We start from the raw sequence: 16,061 nt of genomic DNA, 5'->3' as shown, positions 1-16,061 counted from the left end.
ATATATATATATATATATATATATATACTGTATAGCCCCCTACACATGTACATACATACATATACATATATAGGTTTCTATTGCATTTTCAGTGACAACAAAAGATGAATGGATAAATAATTTGCACAATGCAGATTACGGAACTTCCTTTAACCTATGACATTCCATATTATTAATCAAAATCCTAAAATGAGACCATTGTACAGATTTCTTTTTTTTTTTTCTAATTTCCTTATACTTTCATCTTGCATCCGTATTCCATACAGCAGAATTTCACTGATTTTCAACCTAAAAATCAGCGCAGAAAATTCTGAAATAATGTATGGAGTCTGTGGGCCTTTAGGGATAGTCCACCTGAGGTAACCTTGCGTTGAGCAACAATCCAATTAACAGCCCTGAGCTTTAACCACCATCACACCATTATCTAGTTTCCTCAACAGAGAGCATTTTTAAGATAACTCCAGCTTTCCCAGTAGCTGTCAAAATCTGGGCAGGTCACATCCTCAGCATCCTTAGAATGTATCCAAGGACAAAAGTTCGGAGCTGAAGTATATAATACAGCAATCCCTCTGGCAGGAGAGTATCATTAGGGAACAGAACTGAGACAATCCTTCTCCCGTAAGACTCATTAGGACGTTCTCCCTGCTCCAGTGACTGACCTCACTGTCCACTGTGATGAGAGCTCCCACTGCATGATACACAGTGTTCAGGAACCTGGTCACACTACAATAATACACGCTTCCATACATTATTAATCAATATGTACATTAACTGTGATTTTCAGGGCCATTTCTGGACCATGTCAGAAACACTCCTGTTCATATTCCTGACTCATTCATCCCCGCTGTGCATATGTGCTTTAAGGTCAGTGAGTGTGTGTGGGCGTCACTCATACTGAGGGTCACGTCAGTGTGCTGTGCTTCTGTCTGCAGGATATCACACTTTAAACCCCGGCAAACAGCACACAGTCAGGCTGACTTTGATAAAAGGGCAGAATTCACCCTGTAAGTTGCACAGGAATGTCTAAGTTGCATCTAGAATGTGCAAAAATTGATATAAATGGGGGGGGGGGTTCCACATGAGAGACTCGTAAAATTACTGTGCATGTATTGAAAAAACAGACCCCAGTGAACAAGGTCTCATTATTTTTATATATATAAAATGTCTGGAACCTTTGCTTGGGTTATTTAATACATTTATTGCATCTCAGCTGGAAGATCTATTCTTTTTCTGTCTTACTGGAAAAGCTTTTTGCTTTTAAGAACCATACAAAGGAAGATATTTGGCACACATTAATCACTTAGGTTTCATTAGTTTTTGCTTTTATTATAACTCTTATTATAAACATTCAAATCTGATTTCATGATCTGATTTGATAAATCAGAAAATCAGGTAAAATGCTGATAAACAGTATAAAGGGGAAGAGACGGAAAACACATTTTTGCAACTTACTGTTAAAGGAGAACTCCGGTCAATTTTAACATTGAGCTCATTTTTTTGTACATTTGGAGTGCTGTCAATACAGAGAACAACGACAAAAATCGGTGTTGCCTACACCGAGTTATTCTATTTTTAAAATTTGCACCCTGTTGACTTCAATAGGGCAAGTAGTAAGCCTGCTTTTAGCCTCTTAACATCCTTTAAGTGTCATTACAAGTGCACAGAAAATGTGAGTGATTCCTTCCGAGTGAACACGGGTGGATCTGACTGCAGTAGATGTTAGAGATATTAATAAAAACGAAGTTAATTCAGCCAGCGCTCATACCTTTGTTTACATCCTGTTTTCGGTGGAAGGCCATAGTAATCGATTGTCGAGTTCACGCGCATAGGTTTAGTTACCAATGATCACGCGCGTGAACTCGACAATCGATTACTATGGCGTTCCACCGAAAACAGGATGTAAACAAAGGTATGAGCGCTGGCTGAATTAACTTCGTTTTTATCAATATCTCTAACATCTACTGCAGTCAGATCCACCCGTGTTCACTCGGAAGGAATCACTCACATGACCTGTGCACTTGTAATGACACTTAAAGGATGTTAAGAGGCTAAAAAGCAGGCTTACTACTTGCCCTATTGAAGTCAACAGGGTGCAAATTTTAAAAATAGAATAACTCGGTGTAGGCAACACCGTTTTTTGTCGTTGTTCTCTGTACTGACAGCACTCCAAATGTACAAAAAAATGAGCTCGATGTTAAAATTGACCGGAGTTCTCCTTTAAGTTAATGAACTGTAACATGGCAGGCAAATGGTTTATTTTAATTATTTATATTCTTAATATTAATATTAGGAAAGTATTTATTTATTTGTATGTTTTGTTTTGTCAGCATTTAAGGCTAATTTCACATTATCTGTCTGTTTGTCTGTGTCTGTCTGTCTGTCTGTCAAAAGTCATGTAATTTGCAATCAGTAACTGACTATCATTTGTAAGTAATCTACCCAGTATTATTATAAATTGCATATATTATTTAGCTATTTCATGCTGCCTAATTTTATGAACACCTTTAGTAAAATCATGGAACAGATGACTTCTCGTGACTCACAGTTTTTTGTCATCATGTGAGCCACACTGGTCAAAATGTTTAATGTTTTTTTCACCATGAAAATATTTGTTACTGTATATACAAATTTCATGTGTTTTCTACTTTTTAGTTTTGACACTAGCCTGGTTTCCATTTCAGATTTGCGCAAAACTTTTGCGATATTTTCAAAATGTTGATAAAAAAAAACTATTGATGATAGTACTAACAAAATGACAGCGTTTCCATTAACCGATTATGCGAGTAAAATGTAATTTCCTCTAGCGATAAGTCATTCCAAAAATCATGGCAAGTGGGGTTGGTAGGTTTACGTACATCTCAGCCACCGCACTAGCCATTATTTTTAATTGCAAGAGATGTAGGCATGTTAGCCAAGCATTAATGCAGGAAACCCCCTTATACTTGGGAGCATGTATGAGGTGTTTCTGGGCCCTTTTCCCCCTCCTATCTGCTTCGAGGTCTTAATAAACTGTGGCATTTCTTTGTTGTTTGTCTCGTCTTCTGTCCAAACACACCGCTCCTTCTTTAAAGAATGATCGACTTTGACGTAGCCTACTCCAGGTGACCTGTAAATACGAAAAAGCTGTTTTCTATGGGACAGGTTTGGTGATTTTCGTAGGTTTAAGGGTGGTTTAAGGGATAAGAGTCAACCGTGTAATTCTATATTTAATTACAGCAGTAAGTACATGCAGGTATTTTATAAATGTATGGACATATAAAAACATGTATGTCAATAAGTGCATTGCATCAAATGATTAATTTAAATGTTAGTATAGTTAAAGACACCTAAAGTGAGACCAAACATTTTTATTTATACAGCACATTTATTTTTACAGAAATGTGTTGCATGTAAACTGAAAAGTCACTGATATACAAATATACAGTTTGTGCAGTATAAAAATCATTATGTCTATGGAAAGACCTCATAAAACATGAAAACACAACGTGTGTGTGTGTGTGTGTGTGTGTGTGTGTGTGTGTGTGTGTGTGTGTGTGTGTGTGTGTGTGTGTGTGTGTGTGTGTGTGTGTGTGTGTGTGCGTGTATGTGTGTCAGGCTGTGTAAGGACAAGATGTAGCTCCTGAGCAGAATACTTAAAACAAAGCTTTATCTCAAAGACTTCAGTCTGAACCTAAAGGCTAAACAGAGCTCATTTAAACAGATAGATCTATAGTCAGAATGAAACCTCTGCTTTGATCAAGCGCTACACTTTTACAAAAGGCATATGTGCTAAATTCACAGGTATAGAGGCCTAGTTATATAATTGAGTTTTAAGGTTGAAGGAGAAGTCAAAGATTTGGCATATAGCATGATTTATTTGTAAATGAGAGAAGCACAGAACAGTGGCAGGGCAGAGAAGGCAATCAGTTCTTATCGGGGAAGGCAGAGCACAGCACACGTCCCTCCACACAAATCCCGAGCGGCTCGTTTCACCGAGAAAGAGAAAGACATGGAGTGATAGAGAGAGACCCAGCAAGCCAAATGAGACTACCTGCTACAGTACACTTAACAGAGAACATGCTGGCTTTCTGCAGACTGGGAGCCTCATCCAGATATGTCGATCTCACAAAAACATGTTCAGGCCACACATCACCCCAAACTTTTTGCATAAAGAAAATAAAGGCTGCTTTTCAGGAGCATGCAGTTTTTTTTTTTTTTTTATTCTCAGCAAATTCTAAGCCTAATTAAAGTTCAATTTTTTGTCTTTTTTGAATTTCGATGATTTTCGATCCTCATTACAGTGATAAATATTAAGCATAGCGTCAGTTCTGGCAGGTTACGTTAGTCAACTCGTATCAGCTGACTCTCAGCTGAAGGGGATATCGCGTTTCTCAGGAGCTATACCCTCCTCCATCCCCAGCTCCTCCTCTCGTCCAGTCAGTGTTTGGCATTCTGATTGCCCTTTGAATCAGAATAAATTCTCGAATCATGTTGTAATTCTTGAATTAATGATATCTGCAATACATTTATGTTGGTTAGTTATTGCTGCTCTCCCTGAGTTCTTGCCCAGAACAGAACCATACCGTCAATTCAAACTGTATGCTAATTGTCAGTCGTATTTAATGATAGTGGTCCTGACAAAACTACGTATTTTTTTGCAAATGCATAGTGTTTTAAACATTCAATAAATATAATTAAGTATAATGAACAATAAAACATTAAAAAGACTTATTTTGTTTACAGGATCAGAGAAAAGTATAATATTTTGACAAAGTAAATTTGAGATGTTGTAAAATAAGGATGCCAAAATGGTACAGATGTACCCAAACCATTTTCATCTTGACGTGGCACTAAATCGCAATTCAGCACATTTATTACAAGGCTTTTTCATCTATACATCAACATGTATGACAATGGTCAGAATTAATAAATAATTAATAACAATCAAAATCATACACACACGGGTTCAGGGTTTTTTTCCAATTCTGATTGGAAAGTTAAACAACAACTTGACCGGCTACAAACAGAGAATCTGAAAAATTCAAATGTCTAGCTGTTCGTGCCTGGATTTGTAAAATGGGTGGGGTACCATTAAAAAAAATCCCAGAAGTATCTTAGGGATGATACAATCTGATTACCGAATAAGTGGCAGAAATCACTGGAGATAAATGTGGGTTGTTATCTAAGTAGTCTGAGTTAAGGGCTGGAAGTGGTTTTTGGAAAAGCTGACAGCCATGAATTGCAAGTCATTTCCTGTTGTATGTGTCCTCCCAGTCCCGAACTCTCTTCTCAGACTGTCCAAGCAGATGCCGCTTCAGGCACTGCCCCAAAGCAAAGTCCAAACAGAGTCCTCTGGGATAAATTAGAAGCACTTGCAAGGCGAAAAAATTGGGAGTAGCCGATGCTAGGATGTCTGGTCCCCGCTAGTAAACTAATTAAAGTTCAGGACATTGAGTTTGGTCCTAGAGTCCCAGCAAATTGGCAACAATATTACATTGCTTATGGTGAATACTAAAGAAAAATACAGGAAATTCTGTGTCGGGATCCTTTCCCTGAACAAGTGTGACTCAAGCTAACCTGGTGAAAACCTCTTTAATATAGCAAAAACATTAATATTGTGAAATATTTTTACATTACAATGTTACATTTTATTTGAACTGTTTTCTATTTGAATATATTTTAAAATGTAATTTATTCCTGTGATCAAAGCTGAATTTTCAGCATCATTACTAGTTTATTATTATTATTATTTATGATTATTAGTCTTCAGTGTCACATGATCCTTCAGAAATCATTCTAATATGCTGATTTGCTGCTCAAGAAACATGTAATATTCTTAGTGTTGAAAACAGGTGTGTGTTTTTTTTTTTTTTTCAGGTTTCTTTGATGAATATAAAGATCAATAGAACAGCATTGATCTGAAATAGAAAGTTTCTGTGACATTACAAATGTCTTTACTGTCACCTTTGATCAATTTAATGCATTCTTGCTGAATAAAAGTATTAATTTCTTTAAATTCTTTGCAAAGAACAAAAAAAAACTTACTGACCCCAAACTTTTTCAGTCTTGCTGAAGCACCCCCAGATCATCCCCGATCCTCCACCAAATTTCACAGTGGGTGCGAGACACTGTGGCTTGTAGGCCTCTCCAGGTCTCCATCTAACCATTAGACGACCAGGTGTTGGAAAAAGATGAAAACTGATGATCTGGGAGTGCTTCAGCAAGGCTGGAATTGGGCAGATTTGTCTTTGTGAAGGACGCATGAATCAAGCCACATACAATTGGTTGTCCTGGAAGAAAACTTCCAGGTTTCTTCTACTTCAGAAGCTTCCTTCTGCTCTTACAATGTTCCCCAACTTTAAAGATAGTTTTTTCCAGCAGGACAATGCTCCATGCCACACAGCCAGGTCAATCAAGGTGTGGATGGAGGACCACCAGATCAAGACCCTGTCATAGCCAGCCCAATCTCCAGACCTGAACCCCATTGAAAACCTCTGGAATGTGATCAAGAGGAAGACGGATGGTCACAAGCCATCAAACAAAGCCAAGCTGCTTGAATTTTTGCACCAGGAGTGGCATAAAGTCATCCAACATCAATGTGAAAGACTGGTGGAGAGCATGCCAAGAGGCATGAAAGCTGTGATTGAAAATCAGGGTTATTCCACCAAATATTGATTTCTGAACTCTTCTTAAGTTAAAACATTAGCATTGTGTTGTCTTTCCATTATTCGAGGTCTGACAACACTGCATCTTTTTTGTTATTTTGACCAGTTGTCGGTTTCTGCAAATAAATGCTCTAAATGACAATATTTTTATTTGGAATTTGGGAGAAATGTTCTCAGTAGTTTATAGAACAAAACAAAAATGTTAATTTTACCCAACACATATCCATAGTAAAACCAGAGAAACCGATAATTTTGTAGTGGCCTCTTATTTTTTTCCAGAGCTGTATATAACTGAAATCATTTAATCTCAATTTCCATTATGATCATCTTTTATAGATTGTTTCATGATATTATCTTTCAGATCCTTTGATCTATATTCTTGATTTGTCTAGAACTAAACTATAAAAAAAAAAAAAATACAATTATTACACATTTAAATAATTATATATTTGGATCAATATGCATATTAGTCATAACTACATGTTATTTTTCACCTGTAAAAAAAAGTTGCTACCTTAAATTTTTAAGTAAAATCAACTTAGATGTAAAAGTCATTTCAACTTAAATTACATTAAAGGTACAATATGTAAGAATTTTGCATAAAAATTATCCCAAAATCTCAAGGCCAGTGTTATATATTTTGTTAAGTTGATTACTTGCAATATCCCAAATGTTTCCAACTATTTTTAAATCGTGAGAAAATTGCGATTTTAACCAAGGAAACGGGGCGTTAGAGCCGTAGACAGTAAAAGAAATGGACACAGCGACCCCATTGGATTCAACGGAGACAAAGTGAAGTCAATTAGAAACTCTTACTTCCTGGGGGTCGAGCGTACTGCGCAGACTCAAACTGAGCTTGACGACGTAGATGTGACGTGAGCAACCCGTCTGTCTTCTAGTAGCTGTGCCAAGAGAAATCTGAATCATTCCCTTTCGAATCTTGCAGAGACGGAGAGCGTGAGTAGGAGGTGTCCATGAGCTAGGAGCAGGAGCAACTTTTGCTATGTATTCTGATTCATTATTTTGTCACTTTGCCTCCACGTCCCCCCGATTGCCCGCAAGCTTCTCCTCCTGTCCATACGGTAATTCTCTACTGTGCGACAGAGAGTCGCGTGGTTATGATGCAATCGTTAGCCTATTTTTACAAAAATTGCTTCTACGGGGCCATAACGGAAGCTACAAGGTAATGAAGCCTTTTATACATTTTCGTGTTTCTTTAGAAATAAATAATGGACAAATGGAGTCTTTAAACGCCTCAGATGTGAAGTTATTCGCTGTCAAAGTGACGCCACAATGAATGGGAGTCAATGGGATGCTAACAGCAGGTGGGGGTCCGCTAGCCAATGGCGGCGCCCGGGGGTACCTTCAAAATAATAGAAAACCCTGCCCCCCTGGTTAGAGCAGGGGGGAGCTGGGAGTCCCCAGTCAATTGCGTCATATCCGCCTTACCCTCGGTTTCCGCTCGTACTGCGTGGAGTCCTGGACAAATGCGGAAGTTGTAGTTGTAGCATCTATCAAGCAACAAACGTTAGCTTGTTTCGTGCTGTCGTTATGGAACACAATTATTCTTTACCGATTGCAGCTGGTTCTGTCGACAAAGCATGCTTAATTTTATATTTTCCACATGTAGCATTCAGTTATGTTTATGTAAGTAAAGTATTATTGCTTTAGATTTGTGTTTAACGTTAGTTTATTGACATTGTTTATCTGGTGTTTATGGCCATGTAAATAAATATAGCATGTGTTATACATAAAGATGAATCAGTATTTTTGCAAATGATGTGGGTATGTTCGAATGTACTTTTACAACAATTGTTTAGAACACGCAAAATTGCGCAGCGTTATCACAACAATGAATTCTACATACAGTAACATCTATGATAACCAATGTAGTATTAAACCTTACTTTTATTGCTGTTAATTCATTTTAATGAAATAAAAGTGTGATAAGGTTCAAGAGTCAGGAAGGAAGAAGACAGGGGTCGGCGTGACTGGGACTCGTGCTTTATTAAAATAAAACAAAACCAACAAAAGTCGCGCACAACGCGCATTCACCATGGCAACCGCGACGCACAAAACAGTTCAAAAATGAGAGCTCGGATCCACCGGTTTTCTTTCTCTGCGTCCAATTTTCTCTCCAGTCTTGCTCTCGTTCCAGCGCAGCTTATAAGCGGCCTCTCCACGCCAATAATACTGCAATAAGACAGGTGTTCGTCATTTGCACTTGACCTACTTGCGTCCCGCTCGTCTCGTTTCTCTCTCTCTCCCGTTACAGACCGCGCTGAACCACGCCCCCCTCGCCACAAAAAGCATGTCATTAAACGCAACATTTATAAAAATAGAACCTTACCCCATGTATGTACATGATTTTTCGATTCCCGTCTGGCTGATTTGCATCCAGGTGGAATTTAAAACAACAGTTCCCATCATTCCACGCTCCTTCACATCGTCATCAAGCTACGCCGTTGTTGTTGTTTGGAATGTAGCGCCCTCTAGCGGCAAAAAATTATTGCATATTGTAGCTTTAAACTGGCTTTAAAAAGGAGTTGAATTTTGTATAACTTATAAAAAGTTATTTTTGCTTAATGTATTTTGATGAGTTAAAGTAATGTAAAAACATGTTGTCATGACTTACTGATCATATAATTTTTTACATTTGTTTGATATATATATATATATATATATATATATATATATAATCCAGAATATCTTAGAGATATATATGTTCTTGAGACTCTAGAGAGTATCTGATTGATTACTCATGTTACAAGCTGCATCACGTCTGAACATGAACATGTTTACTCAGCTCATCTTCAATGAGAAACTTCAGACACACACAGACACACAGACCTGCCCTCTCCACCCTTTTCAGCACAGTGTGTGCTGTGCCTTGGTTACAGGTGGATGTTTCATTGCTGAGGAGAAAAGGTCAGCGCTGGTCAGTCATTAAAGGTCAGCCTTACCCGTTCCATCCTATCCCTTCTTTTGAGCCAGACCATGGCGGAGTAGTCCTGCTGCTGGACGGCGCTGAAGATGCTGGCACCCGGCCGGGCGAGAGGTGCAGAGAAGAACCCCGTTTCAGGCGGAGGCTTCAGCCCTGGACCCTCAGAAACAAACCTCCTATCTTGCATGTTTCCAACTCATCAAGTATCCAATAATTAATCTCCAAGAGACGTTCATCCACAGTTCAGTCGCCGAGGGAAAGCCTCTAAGCCAGTCCCAGCAGCAAGCACTGTTGGAGTCTGTGTTAGACTGAGCCGTGTCTTGCAGAGCGCCTGATTTCTTTGGATTTCATCCAAACACTAGCAAAAAAAAAGGGGTCTCCCTGCCCTGCTGGGAGGGGCTGGCAAAGTCTGAGTGGGCACAGTGACTAAGAAAGTGTGTGGGAGTGGATGCAAAGACCCACATTCTGCACCTGGAACCCTCCCCTCCGCTGAGTGTGTTGGTGGTGCTCTGATGCATGACTGCCAGAGTCCAACACACTCACACATCAGTGCATATTAACTCAGAAGAGCTGCGGGCAAATTCAATAAAGTATTCATTTGACATTACCCAGAAGTTCACAGCCGTCTGCCTGCACGCTGCACACTCTTTCAAAAACAAATACCCAGCTGTATTATTGGGTGATGAGAGGAAATGATTTTGTAATAAAACTCTACAGCAGCGGAAGTAGTCGTGATTGCTTTTGATTGCCTCATATTTCCTTGTTTGCATCGCGGCGCATTTGTCTGAAGTACCTCAATCTATTATGATCCTGGAGATAAGCAATATGTCAATGCAATACTGATGAAACTCATACTATAAGCAGGAGCCATGTTTTGATTAGCCATACAGTAAGTCTGTCAATATAAACAGATGAACTAGACCACCAATCCATTGGAAGACTCGGCAACGACCAAGAGTTCTTGTCTTGTGAATGTAAGGACATTTTAAATTTGAACTTCTCATTTCACACTTTAAAGTCAACATTAAGCTGCATTCGCAACCCATTTTACTTCTGTAATGTGGTGTATTTCTATGTAAAACTGGAAATTCAACAAGAAAATAAGTATGCTGGCAGAATAAGATGTTTATTAGACAATGAATGGTAACACTTTACAATAACGTCCCATTAGGTTGATGCATTAACAATGAGTAATACGTTTGTCACAGTATTTGTATCTTTGTTAATAAAAATATTACTATTCATTGTTAGTTCATGTAAGTCCAACTTTTGATTTTAATAATGTAGCCTTATTGTTAACATAAAGTTTCATAAATGCTTTAGAAGTATTTTTCATTCTATTTCAAGTATATTTTTCGTTTCATTCATAATGCAACAAATGGAGTTACCAAATAAATAGCAGTCCAAGTTTTCATTTAACGTTGACTTAAAGGATAAGATCAGAGCTTATTCTGGTATGTTCTGTGATTTCGGCTTTATACTTGAACTAATTTCTCCAGACTGTGGTCTTTCCCACATGCTCTCCCACGAATACTAATTCCCCTCCCTTGGTCCGTTAGCATAATTAAACCAGTGACTCAGCAGTTTTTTCTTTTTCACTCTCTGTTCTCCTGAAACACAATCAGACCCTCAGCAATAACTGCCCATCGACCACATGTACAGAATATGTAAATGTGTAGTTGTCCTCCGGGAAGATGTGTGTGTTTCTGGGCAGCTGTTTGACTGATAGGTCATGATTATCAAACACTGCGGAAAAGCTGTTATGTAACAAACATACAACACATAGCCTGCTCTTCACAGTCCGTTTCCACACATATTACTCTCTCTTTTTATGTAGAGGAAGGCTCTAGGATCTACAATATGAAGGGTTATGCTTTGCTGTTAGATTAGTCGAAAAAGTTAGCCCTTTTTCGCTCCAGCACCTTCCCTTTTAATGCATGGCTAGTATAGAAGAAAAGAGAGGATTAAGGAGTGCTATAAATCAAGACTGCATTACCTGAACTAAAACCTCATGGGATTTTAAATCTAATTTAGTTTAATAGCCCTCAGAGCATGAGGTGCAAATCAGTCGTGTGTGTGTGTGTGTGTGTATGTGTGTTTAAAGTGTAAAGACTAGAGATAAAGAGGGCAAGCAGCTTAATTTGTGGCCACTTTTCTTATTCAAATGTATGTAGTTTTTAACTGCAAAGATTGTTGGCTAATTCATAAATAAATAAATAAATGTTTTTTATTAAAGTCACGTGAATGGCTTCGCAAGCCTATTTTATATCCTTAATGTGACAGTTCTAAGAAGAACAGAATAATCATTATAAAAAAAAAAAAGTAAAAGGACCCATCAGGAACTAGTTTAATCCTCATAATGCGTTAAAAAAAACTCTATACATCCTTTTGCATTCCAGGGTCTTTTTGGACCCGGTGGAACGTAAGCGTATATAAAAACCTACATATTCTTTTTTTAACAAAACAACATCAAAACAAGATTATTATTTCATATATCATTATCACTTTTGCTTTGAAACATGTGAAAAAATATTATAATAAACAGCTTGAATCTCCTCATCATGGTTATCAATGGTTCACCATAGGTGGCAGTAAAGTCAAATGTGGACTTTTTTCTTTACAAAACCTCTTCAATGAAGGTCAATGAACTTTTGCTCTACAAACACATTAAGACATTCACTTGTTTGTCATTTTATTTTAATTTCAGAATTATTGTGTTCATGAGCGAGCATGTTTATAAACAAAATGTATTTTTACAGAAGAGCATATTTTCATATGTAAAGCCAGTAAGCCACAGTTCAGTTTCGGGTCAAAACGGACCCGGACGCAAAATGTGTAACAATTTAGTTGAAATGGTTATATCTGTTAAATTTTTGGTTAAAATTATTTTTTATACTATATATAGACACATGGATCTCAATATGTCAGCACCCATGAGGAGACCTGTGCCATGTTTAATAAACAAATATCTATGTGAGTGTGCATAATTTCTTATTATGTACATGATTATGTACATTAAACTGATTATGACGTGAAGCATCCAGGGATATGAAAGTTCTTTATTAAATCGGTATTAGTTTTACATTCATGTGTAAACACCACTGGTATGAGGCAGACGGAAGATAAGAGGAGACAAATTTGACCATGCTACCTACCTAACCAGATGGCCTGTGAAGACAATTTACAAAAAAAACAAGCCATTTTTCAATCTGTCAACAGTACCCAGTTCACAACACTCATTTTAACAGGTCGATACATTGGCATGTGCAAAAAACATGATGCTTAATGTCTACATCATCAGATAATGACCTTGATAATGGGCACTTTGTGACATAACAAGCTTGATAATCATTTGGGTAAATGCAGGCCCTCCTAATGGCTATCACATGGCAGAGACAACTTGAATATTCCTAATTGGTAATTACATATTAACATATATGAAAAGGGTATTGTTGGAACATGGCAACCTTTATAGAACCACAGGTACACAGCAACATTAATGCAAGGATGCAAGGTACTTGCAGAGGAATGTTTTACAATAAATTTACAAAAGATGATCAAAGTGCTACAGATCAAATTGAAGGACTGGGTAAAAAAAAACAATGCTTCACATATTAGACTGGGTTATTTCCAAGTGTAATACACAGTTTAGCTTTGTCTTGACAAATCACACTTCTCATAAATCACAATTTTAGATATTGTCTATTTAGATAATCATTTTCATATTTCAACCCCAATGTTTAAAGATTTGGTTACACAGTAGGCACATTCAATATTTGGCAGAGACTGGCTTTAAATATTTCGACTAAAAATATCAAATATTGATTTTTGTCTCCCTGCTGTGTAAACAGGGTCCAAAATAAAAGAGATCACACCTAACTATGACAAAAAATAATAATAATAATAATAAATAAATAAATATTACCAGCCATGAAACTGTTTGCATTCATTTTATTCAAATATATACTACACTGCTCAAAAGTTTGGGGTCAGTTACAGTAAAAAAAAATAAAAATAATAAAATAATAATAATAATAATAATAAATTCATTCTTTTATTCAGCAATAATTACATTTTAAAATATATTAAAATAGAAAAGTTATTTTAAATTGTAATAATATTTCACAATATTACTGTATTTTGATCAATTTAATAAAAAAAGAGAGCATAAGAGACTTCTTTCAAAAACATTAAAATCTCACTGACCCCAAACTTTTGAACGGTATAGTGTATATATATATATATATATATATTGTCCTAATGACAATGGGATTATTTAGCTATTTCGTCATTGCATATTTGTTACAAACATCGTAGGTCATTGTGTCATTTTGCTCATCATATTATTTTGGTGCCTTAGTGTGAGAAATATTCCACATATGCGTCTCCACATGAAGTTATGGGGAAAAAAACTCTATGCATCCTAGATAAACTTGTGATGGAAAATTCTCTACTGAGGTAAAAGTTGTCAGACATATGTTTTCTTCAGTATTACATTGCTCTTCCTAATCAAAATATAGGCCAACTGGTCAATTTGGGCTTAATTTTGAACCCTGTGTGTAAGGAGTTTGGCTAAACACTTGACAATACACAGCATGAAGACAGTTTTGGGTAAATCGCATCTTTTGCCTATCACATTTCACTTCCTGTTCAACAGTCATGTGCTAAGTGTCTTCCTAGGCACATCTACAGTACTTCCGATCATAAAGACAAACATTGATAATATACTTAGAGTGCCTCTATTATGCTTTTTCAGATATTACCTTTCACTCAGTGTGTATTATAGCTGTGTGTGAATGTAAAAGGTCTGCAAAGTTTCAAAGATCAAAGTGCACAATAAACTGAGTTATTGTCTCCCAAAAGAAAGAACCGATTCCATCGTTATCACTGTATACAAATGCTGAAGAAACCATGGAGCTGAAATTCAGATATGGTAATAGGCGTTTGGTTTCTGACCAATCACAACAGACTGAGCTGTCTGACCAATCAGAGCAGAGTAGGTGTGATGGATTTTTTAATTAATCATAACTAACATTTCTTTTTTTTGCAGGAACAACAATCATATGTATGGAAGCTTGTTTCCGCCACAAAAAAAAAAAAAAAAAAGATAATTGCGACTTTTTATCTCACAATTGCGAGTTTACATCTCGCAATTCTGACTTTATTTCTCAGAATTGCGAGATATAAAGTCAGAATTGCGTGAAATAAAGTCGCAATTGCGTGTTTTAAAGTCAGAATTGCCAGATATAAAGTCAGAATTGTGTGAAATAAAGTCACAATTGCGTGTTATAAAGTCAGAATTCTGACTTTTTTTCTCGCAATTGCGACTTTATATCACGCAATTCTGACTTTATATCTCAGAATTCTGACTTTATATCACGCAATTGGGAGATATAAAGTCAGAATTGCATGATATAAAGTCGCAATTGCGTGTTATAAAGTCAGAATTGTGAGATATAAACTATTCTAAGGTAAAAAAAAAAGTCCGTCTTTTTTTCCCCTTAGAATTGGACTTTATATCTCACAATTCTGAGAAAAGATGTCAGAATTGATATAAACTCGCAATTATGTGATATAAAGTCAGAATTCTGAGATATAAAGTCAGAATTGCGTGATATAAACTCAATTGCGAGAAAAAAAGTCAGAATTCTGACTTTATAAGACGCAATTGCGACTTTATATCTCGCAATTCTGACTTTATATCTCAGAATTCTGACTTTATTTCAAAGTTTATTTCATATGTTTTTGAATGATGTGTGTCCCCTTTCAGAAAACTTGTGACTTTGGTTGTGTGTGTGTAAAAATAACAAATATGGGAAATGAAACTATACAGATGACTAGGTTTGAAACCTTGTGATTTCAAAGGTAATCACAAGAACTGAGAACTTGCTCCTACCTAGTAACAGAAGGGTTTGTCTATGAAGAACCAATCAAATTGTAGGGAAATTATGTATTGTTTCATGTCATTTTCGCCCATACCCCTATTTTATAAAATCTGTTGTATCTGCGCTTGGGAGTCGACTGGAGACACCCCAGGTGTGTCGACTGTAGACGCAGGTAATTAGGTTCCAGGTACGTAGTTAGGTTTAGGGAAAAATCTACCACATAGGCTAACGGAAAGAAGGGGTTTAGAGAGACCAGATCCTTTTCTTTGACCATGGATGCATGTAAATCTATTTTAGGAGACCTCCAATAACAAAATTAGGAACTTTTTAAATAGCATAATAGGGGCACTTTAATGCTTGTGTACAGTAATTCTGACCACAGGGTGTGACAGTTGATTGATATTTCAAAATATTTTCTTTAATTATTGAAAATACGTCCATGGATATATAGAATTTATGAAGCAAACTTTAAAATGCAGTGTCATATAGGAAGTTTTACAGCATACCTCACATTATTCACATAAAAGTCCTTATGACCTGGCCTTTGAAAACCAGTGCAGGATCTCTGTGTAAACTGCTGGGAGTAAT

The 16,061-nt window shown here is 36.8% G+C and overlaps 1 protein-coding gene across 1 annotated transcript in view; it reads right to left on the bottom strand.

Annotated features, from left to right (window-relative positions):
- Positions 1 to 9,775, bottom strand: part of pld5 (phospholipase D family member 5) — a gene marked incomplete at both ends in the record, with an annotated part of 31,007 nt that extends 21,232 nt beyond the window's left edge. Inside the window, one exon of the mRNA XM_081379748.1 lies at positions 9,608 to 9,775. Within this exon, the coding sequence (XP_081235874.1) occupies positions 9,608 to 9,775 (168 nt within the window). The remainder of the gene's footprint in view (positions 1 to 9,607) is intronic.
- Positions 9,776 to 16,061: the final 6,286 nt, after the last annotated feature.

Source organism: Scardinius erythrophthalmus, assembly GCF_964197995.2.
Source record: "Scardinius erythrophthalmus genome assembly, chromosome: 12".
In the NCBI taxonomy this organism is placed as follows: domain Eukaryota; kingdom Metazoa; phylum Chordata; class Actinopteri; order Cypriniformes; family Leuciscidae; genus Scardinius; species Scardinius erythrophthalmus.
The sequence above is the reverse complement of the archived record's forward strand: the minus strand, read 5'-3'. Positions and strand labels throughout refer to the sequence as shown.